Source organism: Dendropsophus ebraccatus, chromosome 9 (assembly GCF_027789765.1).
Source record: "Dendropsophus ebraccatus isolate aDenEbr1 chromosome 9, aDenEbr1.pat, whole genome shotgun sequence".
In the NCBI taxonomy this organism is placed as follows: domain Eukaryota; kingdom Metazoa; phylum Chordata; class Amphibia; order Anura; family Hylidae; genus Dendropsophus; species Dendropsophus ebraccatus.
In genome coordinates this window covers 5,722,480-5,739,681 of record NC_091462.1, presented here as the reverse complement: position 1 = coordinate 5,739,681, position 17,202 = coordinate 5,722,480, and the positions used below count along the sequence as shown (strand labels likewise).

The 17,202-nt window shown below is 45.5% G+C and overlaps 1 protein-coding gene across 1 annotated transcript in view; it reads left to right on the top strand.

Moving 5' to 3' along the window:
* The window catches only part of CNTNAP5 (contactin associated protein family member 5), a 334,380-nt gene that overhangs the window by 88,041 nt on the left and 229,137 nt on the right, over nt 1-17,202 (top strand). Inside the window, exons 2-3 of the mRNA XM_069982421.1 lie at nt 947-1,045; nt 7,177-7,370. Coding sequence (XP_069838522.1) covers nt 947-1,045; nt 7,177-7,370 — 293 coding nt within the window. The remainder of the gene's footprint in view (nt 1-946; nt 1,046-7,176; nt 7,371-17,202) is intronic.

Genomic DNA, 17,202 nt, shown 5'->3' with positions numbered 1-17,202 from the left:
TCCCCCTCTCCCTTATATAAGGGAGAGGGGGAGGTAGGGGGACAGTTCCCTGAAGAAGCCCGGTTGCGGTGAAACGTACGTAGGGACAGTTGTGACCCTCAGAGGACGGATGGGTGAGTGGTATTACGGTCTATGATTACTTGTGTGGGTCCTGAACCATACGATTGCTGGAATAGCAGGTTTACTTTGAGGGAGGACACACTAGTGTGGTTTATTATCTTTTATTTGTGATCACCCATCTATCCTTTGTTGTTGTCTATTTTACATGTATGGTACCTGGTTGTTTTTTAAATACTTTTTAATGATATTTTATATGAAATCTCTATCATGTTATTATTATAATTATGATAAATAAATTTTGCAGTGATTCAGAATCTATGCCCATGGTTGTTTTTGTATTCATCTTTATGGTGGGTTTTTCTGGTATTTGAGTAGAGTGACACCCATAGCTATAATTAATCAGTAAGCTATACTGTGAATTAGGGTGATTAAGTCCCTCTGCCGTGAACCTTTGTGTATATATCTGTATATAGGAGCAGTATTATAGTAGTTATAGTCCTGTATATAGGGAGCAGTATTATAGTAGTATATTCCTGTATATAGGAGCAGTATTATAGTAGTATATTCTTGTATATAAAGTATTAGGCTATGTTCTTATAGTGTCTGTTTAAGCTTATATTCCGGCTGTCTTTTTTGATGATGATTCTACAGAACGTCAAGCACAGCTTTTATAGGACATTGTGTGACCATAGGCTTATTCTGCCCTCTGTTATTATGGAGCTTGGCTCATACGCTGCAGACAAGTTTAGTTAGGTAAAAAACTAAGTTTTATTGGAATGTAAATAACAATGCCATTATTGTTAGTGATAATCCGGTGTCATATTGTCGCTGTCTCTTCCTCTGGTTGATGCTCTGACAATGTGTCTGTCTCTTCCTTCTTCTGCAGATAATTGTGATGATCCGCTGGTGTCTCCGCTTCCACAGACGGCGTTTGACAGCTCCTCAGACTTGCTCCTCAGCAATGTGAAGCTCAACAGTCAAGATGGTAAGATGACTGCAGTGTCTGTCACCGTCCGAGGCTTGGATGAATAATGGATGGTGGCGGATTCTGCCATCTGAATTGTCTCCTAACACCGGGAAGCGGGAATTGTACAATAATGAGCTGATTGGCTGAATGCACCAGGGGAACTCCGCCCATCTGGAGGGAGTTTCCCATTGAATTATGTCCGTGCATCTTATATCCGTCCACCCTTCTGTGCATTATACATGAGTGTCCGTGTGCAGGCGCCTCCTCTCTAGGGTCAGGGGCAACTATATTGGTCCAATTTTTTAAATGGAGGGGTCGTATATCCTGGGACGGAGTTCATAGGTCAGAGGGGGCGCCGCTATAGTGATGCAGGTGTGTGGGGACAGCTCTATACTGGAGCATGTGGGGTGGGGACAGCCCTATACTGGTGTAGGTTTGAGGGGACACCGAGCCAAACCTACAGTAAGTGTACAGTATATATATATACAGGGGAGGTGTTCCAGTACCGAGCCAAGCCTACAGTAAGGGTGGTATTACACGGAACGATTATCGTTCGAAAAATCGTTAAATCGTTCAGATTTGAACGATAATCATTTCGTGTAATAGCAGGCAACGATTAAACGACCAACGAGAAATCGTTGATCGTTTAATAGGATCCGGACCTATTTTTATCGTTTCATCGTTCGCTCATCGTTCGCACATCGTTCGGTGGAATAAGAATTCACAGCTGAAACGTACGCAATAGCGACGACTAAACGACCGCAAGAACGATCATAAATAACGATCATTATTTCGTGTACTTGGGCGAACGATTTCGGGTCGTTTGCCTTAGCGGTCGTTTAAGATCGTTTATCGTTAATCGTTAGTCGTCGGAAAATTGCTTGGTGTAATAGTACCCTTAGTGTACAGTATATATATATATATATATATATATATATATATACAGGGGAGGTGTTCCAGTACAGAGCCTAGCTTACAGTCAGTGTACAGTATATATATATTGTATATACTGTATATGAGGTGTATATATAGGTATATATACAGGGGAGGTGTTCCAGTACAGAGCCTAGCCTACAGTCAGTGTACAGTATATATATATTGTATATACTGTATATGAGGTGTATATATAGGTATATATACAGGGGAGGTGTTCCAGTACAGAGCCTAGCCTACAGTCAGTGTACAGTATATATATATATATATGAGGTGTTCCAGTACCGAGCTGTCCCTCCCGGCTGCCGTCACTCTGATATCATCATCTCATTGATGGATTCTGCCCTTTATTGTCTGGATACGTTTCATCACTTTATGACCCCCGCCTCCTCTGCTCTATATAGAATCCTGACTCCGCACCTACACAATGATCAGCTGATCCCTCGTCCTTCATTCCTGGCGACTGATGGGAAACAACGTCTGATTCTCTTACTGAGGCAGCAACAATTATTTTACTAGAAGCCATCCATGAGATTTCCATCCAGATCCTCCTGACAAGTTATTTTAAGTGTATCCTTGTGGGGGCGCACCAGTCATCAGGAGACCCCCCACCTCTGTGTGAGACCCCCGACCTCTGTGTGAGACCCCCGACCTCTGTGTGAGACCCCAGCCCTCTGTGTGAGACCCCAGCCCTCTGTGTGAGACCCCCGACCTCTGTGTGAGACCCCTGACCTCTGTGTGAGACCCCTGCCCTCTGTGTGAGGCCCCCGACCTCTGTGTGAGACCCCCGACCTCTGTGTGAGGCCCCCGACCTCTGTGTGAGACCCCTGCCCTCTGTGTGAGGCCCCCGACCTCTATGTTAGACCACCGACCTCTGTGTGAGACCTCCGACCTCTGTGTGAGACCCTCGACCTCTGTGTGAGACCCCTGCCCTCTGTATGAGACCCCCGACCTCTGTGTGAGACCTCCGACCTCTGTGTGAGACCCCCGACCTCTGTGTGAGACCCCCGACCTCTGTGTGAGACCCCCGACCTCTGTGTGAGACCCCTGCCCTCTGTATGAGACCCCCGACCTCTGTGTGAGACCCCCGACCTCTGTGTGAGGCCCCAAACCTCTGTGTGAGGCCCCCAACCTCTGTGTGAGACCCCTGCCCTCTGTATGAGACCCCCCACCTCTGTGTGAGACCCTCCCCTGTGGATAGAGTATAATATATACCAACACTCTCCCTATGATCTCCGCATTGAGCGGCTCCTCTGTTATTCCTCCTGGAAATACCTGCTACACCCGCTGTCGCCTGTTGGGTTGGGCCGTTCCCGCACAGACGGACATTATCCAGTCAGGGCTCCCACTCCCTTATGGGAAGCAGAAGGGTGAAACCCAGTTGTCAATTTATTCCTGGAGGAATCACAGAAGAACGGCCCATGGCGGAGTCCTAAGAGAAGATGACAGCTACACGTCCCGATTCTGTCAGATTACAGGAGGCAGACGGTATGATCCACCTCCACCCACCATGCTCCCCTCTTAGAGCTCCAGAATTGTTCATACCGGATAAGTCCAGATGATGGAACGCGCAGACGGCGGAATGTGGGAATGTAAGAAGCGGTTTCCGGGAGACAATATTAAAGGATATGAAAGTGGTAGGGGCCCAACTTTAGGCACCCCAGCCTATCAGCTGACTGACCAGGGCTGAGGGGCCGGAGTTTACCGAGCACAGTGCCATACATTACGCTGTGGTTATGTCTGGTATTGCATTTTAGGCTCATTCACTTAGATCTGCAGTGAGTTGCAACATCACAACTAACAGTATACAATAGTGTCCACCGCCTGCGGCTCGCCAGATGTTACACAACTTTACCTGTCAGGGCATGATGGGAGTTGTGGAGTTACAGTTTTGCAATTGGTTGGGAACCACTGGTACAAAGAGTCACTGCAGCGCCACGTTTATCATCAGGGTCTATTCTAGATCATCTGTCTATTTTATTCTTGGAGAACCCCTGAAAGATCTTAGTTAAAGGGGAACTCTGGCAAAAAGAAACCTTCAAATGAACTGGTGTCAGAAAATTATACAGATTTGTAATTTACTTCTCCAGTCTTCCAGTACTTATCAGCTGCTGTATGTCCTGCAGGAAGTGGTGTATTCTCTCCAGTCTGACACAGTGCTCTCTGCTGCCACCTCTGCCCATGTCAGGAACTGTCCAGAGCAGCAGCAAATCCCCATAGAAATCCTCTCCTGCTCTGGACAGTTCCTGACATGGACAGAGGTGGCAGCAGAGAGCACTGTGTCAGACTGGAGAGAATACACCACTTCCTGCAGGACATACAGCAGCTGATAAGTACTGGAAGGCTGGGGATTTTTATATAGACATAGATTTCAACTCTATATAACTTTCTGATATCAGTTGATTTGAAAGAGATAAAAAAAAAGTTGTTGGAGTTCCCCTTTAACTTAGGCAGCATGTTTGTTATAGAGATGATCGAACATTGGAAAATCTTAGGTTCTATCAAACTCGAACCTTGTCGAACCTTTTGCATTTGATTCCCGATGCCTTCCCGGTCCGTGTATAGTGTCCGAGTACCGCCTAGAGTACAGGTAATAGGCTGTATCCCAGAATTCTAGGCGGTCCCCGGGATGTCTCCTCCTTCCCCACGGACCGGGAAGGAATCGGGAATCAAATGCAGAAGGTTCGACAAGGTTCGAGTTCTATAGAACCTGAGATTTTCCGCTGTTTGATCATCTCTAGTTGGTTAATGAGCAGCCAGTTGTGAAGCTGGATGAATCCTCGCTGCCATTCTTGTGCTGCCGTTATTTCACATGAAATGAGACGCCACATTTGCATATTCATCTGTCCGACTCTCTAGAACTTCCAGCGCCTTAGGAAAACTAACAGATGGGTAAACACAATGAAATTAATCAGCGGCTTACATTAAAATAGAAAGAAGAAGGCTTCATTAGGTTCCAGCTTCTCCCGCATTGTGGGGTCAGCGTTGCCGCTCTTGGTGGAAGACACAGCAAATAAAAATAATTGCATTCTCCAATAAATCTGCCGTCTTCTAAACCCAGACTTTGATCTGCACAGTAAAGTCAATAAAACAGACGGAAATGGCGCATTCCCTGCATGGAGCTCAGGAATAGCGGCAGGTACAGAATATTCATAGCGCAATTCTCAGGGAGAAACGAGAACATGGTGTGACATCATTCCTGGCACAATGACATCACTGGATAGCCTAAAGTCTTGGCCACTAGGTGTCTCACTTCTAGGCTTCCCTGCAGATTCTATTGCTTGTTCTTAGGGGAATCTGTCTCTAGTAACGGACAGGTCAGGACAGAAAACAGGAGGTGAAGGCAAGGCTATTGTAAGTGCAGGAAAGAGGGAGAAAGAAAGACTGTCCGTGGACCTGTGACCGTGCAAAGGCCGAGCATCAGTTACTCTTTCAGCTTCTTGGCTGATCATTGTCTTTATTACATGGAGCAATATAGGCCGGATTTTGCATGAATGTGCAGATAATCGTCCCGTATAATAGGGCCCTAAATCATCAGACTAGTCCTGTGCATCAGTAACCCCTTCTCCGCACACATACTGCTATAGTAATGTACTCTGTAAATCATCAGACTAGTCCTGTGCATCAGTAACCCCTTCTCCGCACACATACTGCTATAGTAATGTACTGTGTAAATTATCAGACTAGTACAGTGCATTATTAACCCCTTCTCCCCTCACATACATTTAAAGCAGTGTACTGTGTAAATTATCAGACTAGTACAGTACATCGTTGACCTATTCTCCCCACACCTACCATCTATAGTACTGTACTGTGTAAATCATCAGTCTAGTACAGTGCATCAGTAACCCCTTCTCCCCTCACATACATCTATAGTACTGTACTGTGTAAATCATCAGACTAGTACAGTGCATCAGTAACCCCTTCTCCCCTCATATACATCTATAGTACTGTACTGTGTAAATCATCAGACTAGTACAGTACATCAGTAACCCCTTCTCCCCACACCTACCATCTATAGTACTGTACTGTGTAAATTATCAGACTAGTACAGTGCATCAGTAACCCCTTCTCCCCTCACCTACCATCTATAGTACTGTACTGTGTAAATTATCAGACTAGTATAGTGCATCAGTAACCCCTTCTCCCCTCACATACATCTATAGTACTGTACTGTGTAAATCATCAGACTAGTACAGTGCATCAGTAACCCCTTCTCCCCTCATATACATCTATAGTACTGTACTGTGTAAATTATCAGACTAGTACAGTGCATCAGTAACCCCTTCTCCCCTCACCTACCATCTATAGTACTGTACTGTGTAAATTATCAGACTAGTATAGTGCATCAGTAACCCCTTCTCCCCTCACATACATCTATAGTACTGTACTGTGTAAATCATCAGACTAGTACAGTGCATCAGTAACCCCTTCTCCCCTCATATACATCTATAGTACTATACTGTGTAAATCATCAGACTAGTACAGTGCATCAGTAACCCCTTCTCCCCTCACATACATCTATAGTACTGTACTGTGTAAATCATCAGACTAGTACAGTGCATCAGTAACCCCTTCTCCCCTCATATACATCTATAGTACTGTACTGTGTAAATCATCAGGCTAGTATAGTGCAGTCTGTTCGGACTATCTCATGGCATAGCAGAGAGCAGCAGATGCTGTGGGGTGATTGATCAGGCAGCTAAGAGGGGAAGTACCAGTGTGAGTGATACTGACAGACTCTGTACACTGGAGAGAATGTGCAGTAGCTGTGCACCATAGAGGGGCTATCCGGGGTCAATAAGAGGAGAGACAGCACTGACATCCCCTCTCACCACTCTGAAGGGTTAATCTGACAAAACCCGTCGGGGTAAGGAAGTGCATAAAGCTCCCTATACCCCCTGATGAGCTGTATATGTCTCCGTATACCAGAGCTGAGAACCTCTGGGGACAGTTATGGGTGAGTGATAATAACATAGGCCGCCATCTTACGCCATAATAGAAGCTCTTAGCGACGTTGATGCGGAGTTTCTGGAGAACGTGTTATTTCTTGGTGAAAATAACACTTAAGAAGTTCACAAAATGTTAACACTTCGCATTATGTTTGATTTGATAATTGTTCCTTTCTCGAGAGAAAATTGCGGCGTAGAACAATGCGTTGATTACGCGCCGATCCCTTGTATTTATCCCGTCTGTGTTTTTGTTCTTGGTTGCAGGAGGCGGCGGATGGTCCCCGCTGGAATCCAACGCAAAGCAATGGCTGCAGGTCGATCTGGGAGAGAGAGTCGACATCACGGGAGCGGCCACGCAGGGGAGACATGGCAGCTCCGACTGGGTGACGCGTTTCAGCGTTATGTTTAGCGACACCGGACGCAACTGGAAACCGTATCATCACGACAACACCATCTGGGTAGGGATCTGCTCGCCTAAATGCTGCTCCTCCGAAACAGATGCTCAATGGCAGCAGAAATGTTTTCTTAGATACATTAGCGGCTGGAGGTGGTTGATGAGTTTCTGTTTTCACCATTTATAATATTTAGATCGTTATTTAGATTATTTATTTATTTATTCTTTCTTTTATTATTAAAATTAATTTTAGCACATTAAAAGCTTCAACTTTCTTAAAGGGAATGTATCACTTATTTATTATTTATTTGTTATTTTGTTTATTTATTTATTCATTTATTATTTACTTATTTATTATTTATTTGTTATTTTTAATTTTTTTATTTATTTATTATTTATTCATTATTTATTCATTTATTATTTACTTATTTACTATTTATTTGTTCTTTTTTTATTTATTATTTATTTATTCATTCATTTATTATTTACTTATTTATTATTTATTTACTACTGAAAACCAAATTCTGATCCTTATTTTTTTTTCGTCAAAATTGCTTTTCCTGTCTAATTGTATTTTTTTTTATTATTATTATTTTTATGTTTTTTTGTTTTTTTCCCTTATGTAATTGTGGAGCAGACATCTTTCCTGAGATGCCTCTAGCAGCATTTAGACAGAGGCTTTACAGATAAACTTAGATATGTTTTCAAGAAGAGAGTGTTGTGTGCATGCTCTGTGATCTGTGTAAAGGTGTGTGTGCAGAGGGGAGGAGAAGGTGAACTGTAACCACCTCCCACTGATTTTGTAGACATGCTCTGTGACCTGTGAAGAGTTTAACGTGTAGGAAGTGAGGACAGCTGTGAATATCACCTGAGTGGGGTGTGCATGCTCTGTGATCTGTGTAGAGGTCTGTATACAGAGGGAAGGAGAAGATGAACTATATACCATAACTTATGGTTGTAAAGAAAGTGTTGTAGTCATGCTCTGTGACCTGTGCAGAGTACAGTGTGTGGGCAGTGGAAGCAGGTGTGAGCATCGTCTATTGTATCCTATAAGGGAGTGTTGTGGGCATGCTCTGTGACCCCTGCAGGGAGATGGAGCTGTGATCATCGCCTATTGCTGATGATGGATCCTGTGTTATCTATATTTACCTGATGTTGTAATCCTACATGTGATGAGAAAGATGAGACTGCGGAGAAGTGATCTCTACAGAACAGGAAGGATTATAGTATGAAACACAGAGCTCAGATTATTATTATTTTTTTTTAATGGGTGATGACTGATGAAAATATGACTCACACAATTATAGGTGAAGTCACCGATAAATAATATTAATGGGTGAAATCGTCCTGCCTGGGAGGGGTGTGAGGTTGCAGAGTTTTCCGCCCGGAGGCGTCTCCTACCTGGGCCTCTCTGTTTCTGCCATGTCCTGTGATGGTCACGGAGTTTGTGTAGTTTGGATTATCGGACAGACGATTACAGGAATTTCACTGTATAATATCGGTTTAACTGGAAAAATGAACTTGTGGCCGATGGCAAGGAAAATCCGATTCTGATCATTCATGATGCAATAGAATGTAACAGGCAGCGTAGGGCCTGTTCGCTGCACTTTAACTTAAAGTTCGGGTCAGTCTGATCCAAACTCTGATCCGCTAACCGATTGCAGACATTTAGCTGTTTAGCCGCCATCTGTCCCAACTTGTTCCGAACTTTGCGGTCAGGCACCGAACCAAACTTTTTTGCAGAGTTTTAAATGAATCTGGGTTTGGGACGTTCTGCTGTCTCATCTTGAATCATTCCGTTTGCTGTAGGGCTGATACTTTGTTGCCTTTGTGCTGCAGATTCTTAGCGCTATGAATGTATAGTATCTGAGCTTATATAATGTATCTAAAGGCTGGGGTCGCATCCACATTCGTTCCTACCCGATGAGTGGTCGGTGAGGATATCGGAGGTGACGCAGCTTATATTACAGCGTTTAAATGGTTGTGAAAGCGTCTGGTATCAATTATGCAGCTTTGGGTCTTCTATAGAGGACGTCGGGTAATGTGCCCCCCCCCCCCCTCCCGGTATACAGCGTTACATAAAAGCCTCCACCACACACTTAGCTGCACTTACCGCCTGATGTATAGAGGATTCCCATCCCCTCACCGGGACGCTTTCTTTCCAACTATTAGTCTTCAATTAGGATCGATAAAGTTTTTACTCTTACAACTTCTTAATGAGCTTTGTCAGAGCGCTGAGGAGAGGATGAGGCCGGAGGGTAATCTACACAGGAGGAGAGGAAGAGGTCGGAGGGTAATCTACACAGGAGGAGAGGATGAGGCCGGACGGTAATCTACACAGGAGGAGAGGATGAGGCCGGAGGGTAATCTACAAAGGAGGAGAGGATGAGGCCGGAGGGTAATCTACACAGGAGGAGAGGATGAGGCCGGAGAGTAATCTACACAGGAGGAGAGGAAGAGGTTGGAGAGTAATCTACACAGGAGGAGAGGACGAGGCCGGAGGGTAATCTACACAGGAGGAGAGGATGAGGCCGGAGAGTAATCTACACAGGAGGAGAGGACGAGGCCGGAGGGTAATCTACACAGGAGGAGAGGAAGAGGTCGGGGTGTGATCTGCACAGGAGGAGAGGATGAGGCCAGAGGGTAATCTACACAGGAGGAGAGGATGAGGCCGGAGGGTAATCTACACAGGCGGAGAGGATGAGGCCAGAGAGTAATCTACACAGGAGGAGAGGAAGAGGTCGTAGGGTAATCTACACAGGAGGAGAGGAAGAGGTCGGGGTGTGATCTGCACAGGAGGAGGGGAAGGGATTTGTATCAGCTCTGTAGCTCTTATCTACACTGATACATTATTACAATCCATCATGGTGGCTAGTAGTGTGTCCCTGCAGTTCTCGCCATGTTCTGATTGGTTTCCTCTGGATCTTCGGATCTCTTCCCACACTACCATAACATCCTGATAGGTTAAACTTCAACTACTACAAATAATGTAAACTGACAACTTTGTTGTCTTCCTGTCTGGTGTTCATCCTGTAACGGACTTCCTGTCCCTGCTGTACACTCTAGCCAGGAATTCACTTAACACTATCTCCCTCCCATTATGTGGGAGGAGATATAGTCAAGAAAGTGTGGTGGGAGAGAGATAGAATTGGCTGAGATCCCAGCTAGAGTGTACAGCATGATCAGAAAGTCTTCTAGAGCAGTGATTTTCAACCTTTTTTGAGCCGCGGCACACTTTTTATACTTAAAAAATCCCGGGGCACACCACCAACCAAAATGGCACAAAATGACACTAAAACAGTACATATTATACATATAGTTAATAATATAGATTCTAAATGTATTTATACTCACTCAGTGTGAAACCTGGGCCTGTTTTCTTCTCCCCCCTGTGCTTCTCTCCTGTGCTTCTCTCCACCATACTTCTCCCCCATGCTTCTCTCCTGTGCTTCTCTCCACCATACTTCTCCCCCCTACTTCTCTCCTGTGCTTCTCTCCACCATACTTCTCCCCCATGCTTCTCTCCTGTGCTTCTCTCCACCATACTTCTCTCCCCCCCTGCTTCTCTCCTGTGCTTCTCTCCCCCATGCTTCTCTCCACCATACTTCTCTCCCCTGTTTCTCCCCCATCCCCAGGTTTCTCTCCCCCATTGTTTTCTCCTGTTTCACAGGGGCACCATAGTTTGGGGAACTTTCCCCGTGGCACACCTGACCATGTGTCGCAGCACACTAGTGTGCCACGGCACACTGGTTGAAAATCACTGTTCTAGAGGATGTACACCAGACAGGAAGTTGTGATGAAGGGAACACAACAAACAATCTGAATAAAAAGCAGAAAGAAAGCACAAAAGACCTCCGGAAGGTAATAAAATAACCTTTTTTAACAAATATATATTCATTTAGTTGGAAATAGGCTTCATGGTTGGTTAAAAAATCCCTTTAAGTCTTTTGGGTCGGTCTCTATTGGCTTTATGCTCCTTCATCAGCCGACCCTGCGGTCCCTGAGCAAAATGGTCACATGGTCACATATACAATCGAATATGCACTCCGTAACAATGATAATGGCCATTTACATAAGGTTCATCATGTCAGAGGGTCCTCGACAAAGTGCTGACTTAAACAGGTTGCCTGATGGTAAATAAAGTGTGAAACATTGAGCTGATAATAGAGTCCAAGGCAGGACAACCAATTCACATCTAGCAATTCACATTCAAGGCTGTCACTGAAATGTTGCGAATTGAAGGGAAGCTTTTCCTTGGTGGTGCTGCCTTGGACCCTATTGTTTGTGCTTACGATTAGGACCCGAGGCCAGGCCCTGGAAGGTGCCAGGCCAGGCCCTGGAAGGTGCGCACCGCTGAGTGAGGTTCCTATTTCCTGGGCTGTTTTTGTGATTATCTAGACATTGGACTCTGTGACTCTCTATCTCCATTGTGGATTCTTCTAGATGCCAGTATTCTCCTGATTCAGAAGTGGCACAGGACCCATCTGTCCCAGGGTCTCCCCCATCTCATATGCTCAGAAGCTTTTGCACCCTTTGTCTTCTCCTCCACGCGACATTTATTGGGAAATAAAATTCCTTTGACAACAAGTCAGATCCATAAATAAATGTTCTTGTTCTCGGATCTCGGTGATTTGCTTTGCATTAGTCTTTATGGATGTAACGTATGACATTACATGCAATGACATTTCCAGTGTAAAGCATTCAGCAGGCGTAATGGCACGCTCCATGGTATAAACGTCGCTCAAGAAGAAACATGCTATTATTCCTGCCGAAGAGTTTACACCCAGAACCTAGATTGTAATGCAATGGTGTTTGGCATGGACGTTCCATTAAGACTAATGCGATGGATGTCACCTATACTGGAGTGCTGTATAATCTCTGTGGGTGGCAAGGACATCAGATCACTGTGCACGAGCGCCCAGACACATAGCCGAGATATTACTGCCTGATCACTGTGCTTCCATTTACAACATTGGAGCTGTCAGTATAAAAATGACGAACAGTAAAATTAAGTGCTTAAGTGGGTGGAAAAAAAAATGATTCCGAGGTTTGGCAAAAATGGACGGAATGGTTCCACGTCACGGTAAATGACATCACTTTTGGAAAGCAGCCGCAGATTTATAATTGCTTCAGGACTGCAGGTAAAGATTTCAGTGTCTACTTTGGCAGGAATCAAACACTGGAAAGTGAATATGCTGATCAAGGTCACATCTCTGGTGTAGAGGAGTCTTGTTAAAATGTCTAACCCCCTGACATCACTTCAAGATCTAAATAATTGATAGCAAGATGTATGTGCTGGATGTAAAGCTGTAAGAGGGAATGGAATTGTTCTAAAATAGTAGAGCGCATAGAGAGAAGGAGAATAATAGGATACTATTCCAAGATAAATAGAGAGAATACGAGAATAGACCTGGAATAGAAACTGCTCCTATATACAGGAATATACTACTATAATACTGCCCCCTATATACAGGAATATACTACTATAATACTGCTCCTATATACAGGAATATACTGCTATAATACTGCTCCTATATACAGGAATATAACTACTATAATACTGCTCCTATATACAGGAATATAACTACTATAATACTGCTCCTATATACAGGAATATAACTACTATAATACTGCTCCTATATACAGGAATATAATTACTATAATACTGCTCCCTATATACAGGGATATACTACTATAATACTGCCCCCTATATACAGGGATATACTACTATAATACTGCTCCTATATACAGGAATATAACTACTATAATACCGCCCCCTATATACAGGAATATAACTACTATAATACTGCTCCTATATACAGGAATATACTACTATAATACTGCTCCTATATACAGGAATATAACTACTATAATACTGCTCCTATATACAGGGATATAACTACTATAATACTGCCCCCTATATACAGGGATATAACTACTATAATACTGCCCCCTATACACAGGGATATAACTACTATAATACTGCCCCCTATATACAGGGATATAACTACTATAATACTGCTCCTATATACAGGAATATACTACTATAATACTGCTCCTATATACAGGAATATAACTACTATAATACTGCTCCTATATACAGGGATATAACTACTATAATACTGCTCCTATATACAGGAATATAACTACTATAATACTGCCCCCTATATACAATATTATGACTACTATAATATGACTGGTGTATACATGAATCGATGCTGTCGCCTCCTACAGACAGGACATGGAACTGAATGGGCAGCAGCAGCAGTTGTATAGGATGTGAATGTTGCTGGTTCCGTTGCGGCCGTTCTCTCCGTGTTCTCTGTGCTGCAGATGATATGTGACCTGGGATGAGTAACAGCTTCTCCAGGAGCCAAGTGGGCGAGTGCCTGTACAGATGGAGGCTGCGCTCATAGACTGTACTGGATCTCTTAGAAGAATGGCAGGCAGGCTAAGTGACAGCCGGCTGCAGGGACATCTCTCATGCAGGCTGTTACCGTCCCGCCAGCTGTCAGCCCGTACCCACCACCACCAATTACACATGCAATTTCCAAACTTGGCGTCTCTAGTGCAAATAAACTATTTCTAAATAGATTGCAGCGTGTACGTCCGCGGCCGTCGTGCGGGGGGAGAACATGAAGCTTTCTGCTAAACAAACGCATCATTAATTTGCTCTCGGCAAACAGTTTGTGAAGATTAGCCAAGTTATTTCCTGGCGATAAGCAGTTTGTAAACAGTGAAACACGGTGTGCGGCGGCCCCGGCGTGACTCCTGGGTGATGGGCGCTGAGTGGGGGTCACAGCCTGGGCTTTGGCGCAGGTGTAGGAGAGATATGGCGCCATACTGATGTCTGGTCTGATAATTGGTCGTTTTATTCTCTTTATATCTGTTATATGAAGCTTTAAAGGGGAACTCCGGAGAAAATCTGTTCCTGTCAAATCCACTGGTTTCAGAAAGTTATACAGATTTGTAATTTACTTCTATTTAAAAATCTCCAGTCTTCCTGTACTTATCAGCTGCTGTATGTCCTGCATGAAGTGGTGTATTCTCTGCAGTGTTCCAGTACTTATCAGCTGCTGTATGTCCTGCAGGAAGTGGTGTATTCTCTCCAGCCTGACACAGCGCTCTCTGCTGCCACCTCTGTCCATGTCAGGAACTGTCCAGAGCAGGAGAGGTTTTCTATGGGGATTTGCTGCTGCTCTGGACAGTTCCTGACATGGACAGAGGTGGCAGCAGAGAGCACTGTGTCAGACTGGAGAGAATACACCACTTCCTGTAGGACATACAGCAGCTGATAAGTACTGGAAGACTGGAGAGAATACACCACTTCAGTTTTACCCATTATCCTCTACCATGGATGACACTGTTATGGGGGCTGTGTGTGTGGAGGGGGGGGGCATAGGAAGGACTTGTTAATCTTTCTGGATCATACTGTTATGGGGGCTGCTGGGGGGATGGGGGGGGGCTCATCTTCTCTGATCGCAGTGTTATGGGGGGATGGGGGGGGCTCATCTTCTCTGATCACAGTGTTATGGGGGCTGCTGGGGGGGATGGGGGGCTCATCTTCTCTGATCGCAGTGTTATGGGGGGATGGGGGGCTCATCTTCTCTGATCACAGTGTTATGGGGGCTGCTGGGGGGATGGGGGGCTCATCTTCTCTGATCGCAGTGTTATGGGGGGGATGGGGGGCTCATCTTCTCTCATCGCAGTGTTATGGGGGGGATGGGGGGGCTCATCTTCTCTCATCGCAGTGTTATGGGGGGGATGGGGGGCTCATCTTCTCTCATCGCAGTGTTATGGGGGGGATGGGGGGCTCATCTTCTCTCATCGCAGTGTTATGGGGGCTGCTGGGGGATGGGGGGCTCATCTTCTCTGATCGCAGTGTTATGGGGGGGATGGGGGGCTCATCTTCTCTGATCGCAGTGTTATGGGGGGGATGGGGGGCTCATCTTCTCTCATCGCAGTGTTATGGGGGCTGCTGGGGGATGGGGGGCTCATCTTCTCTGATCGCAGTGTTATGGGGGGGATGGGGGGCTCATCTTCTCTGATCGCAGTGTTATGTGGGGGATGGGGGGGCTCATCTTCTCTCATCGCAGTGTTATGGGGGCTGCTGGGGGATGGGGGGCTCATCTTCTCTCATCGCAGTGTTATGTGGGGGATGGGGGGGCTCATCTTCTCTTGATCGCAGTGTTATGGGGGGGGGATGGGGGGGCTCATCTTCTCTTGATCGCAGTGTTATGGGGGGGATGGGGGGCTCATCTTCTCTTGATCGCAATGTTATGGGGGGGATGGGGGGCTCATCTTCTCTTGATCGCAGTGTTATGGGGGGGATGGGGGGCTCATCTTCTCTGATCGCAGTGTTATGGGGGCTGCTGGGGGGATGGGGGGCTCATCTTCTCTGATCGCAGTGTTATGGGGGGGATGGGGGGCTCATCTTCTCTGATCGCAGTGTTATGGGGGGATGGGGGGCTCATCTTCTCTGATCGCAGTGTTATGGGGGGCTGCTGGGGGGATGGGGGGCTCATCTTCTCTGGATCGCAGTGTTATGGGGGGATGGGGGGCTCATCTTCTCTGGATCGCAGTGTTATGGGGGGGATGGGGGGCTCATCTTCTCTTGATCGCAGTGTTATGGGGGGATGGGGGGGCTCATCTTCTCTGATCGCAGTGTTATGGGGGGATGGGGGGGGCTCATCTTCTCTGATCGCAGTGTTATGGGGGCTGCTGGAGGGATGGGGGGGTCTCATCTTCCTAAAACCTGAATGATACCTCAGACAATTTTGACGCTCCTCACTTTCTGACCACCATCGAGCTGCGGAGCTGTAATCAGACCGCGCTTCTTCGTAAGTGGAAACAATGGATTTTCCCTCAGTGACTGATGGTTCCAGCCGTTTCGGCGGCGGCCGCAGGGACCCGGACAGAGGAGGGTAAATAATTGGATTGCAGAAATGCTGCGCACCTCTGCAAATCCTGCGATAAATAAATACAGACGAAAGCCGCCACCAAGCGCCTGCCAGGACATAGATCTCAGCTCCACCACAATAAGGGAGGAACTCCGCAGGAACAGAGCGCCCCATTACATCCACCATATGCAGATCCTACAGTGACCCCTACGATCCCCTCCGCCGCTGGGGTCTCTGAAGCCTAGAGGTAATAATGCTTTTTAGCTTATAGTAATGGAGACCCCTAAACAAGCTGAGCTGCAGTGTAAAGCATGAGGGACAGAGAGAGCCGCAGCCCGAGAGAACAAGGATGACGTGTCAGATTATCATACACCCCTTATGTCATGTGTCAGATTATCATACACGCCTGGTATCACGTGTCAGATTATCATACACACCTGGTATCACGTGTCAGATTATCATACACACCTGGTATCATGTGTCAGATTATCATACACACCTGGTATCATGTGTCAGATTATCATACACCCCTGGTATCACGTGTCAGATTATCATACACACCTGGTATCACGTGTCAGATTATCATACACACCTGGTATCATGTGTCAGATTATCATACACACCTGGTATCATGTGTCAGATTATCATACACACCTGGTATCATGTGTCAGATTATCATACACACCTGGTATCCCGTGTCAGATTATCATACACACCTGGTATCATGTGTCAGATTATCATACACACCTGGTATCATGTGTCAGATTATCATACACACCTGGTGTCACGTGTCAGATTATTATACACACCTGGTATCATGTGTCAGATTATCATACACACCTGGTATCATGTGTCAGATTATCATACACGTCTGTTATCATGTGTCAGATTATTATACACACCTGGTATCATGTGTCAGATTATCATACACGCCTGGTATCATGTGTCAGATTATCATACACGTCTGTTATCATGTGTCAGATTATCATACACACC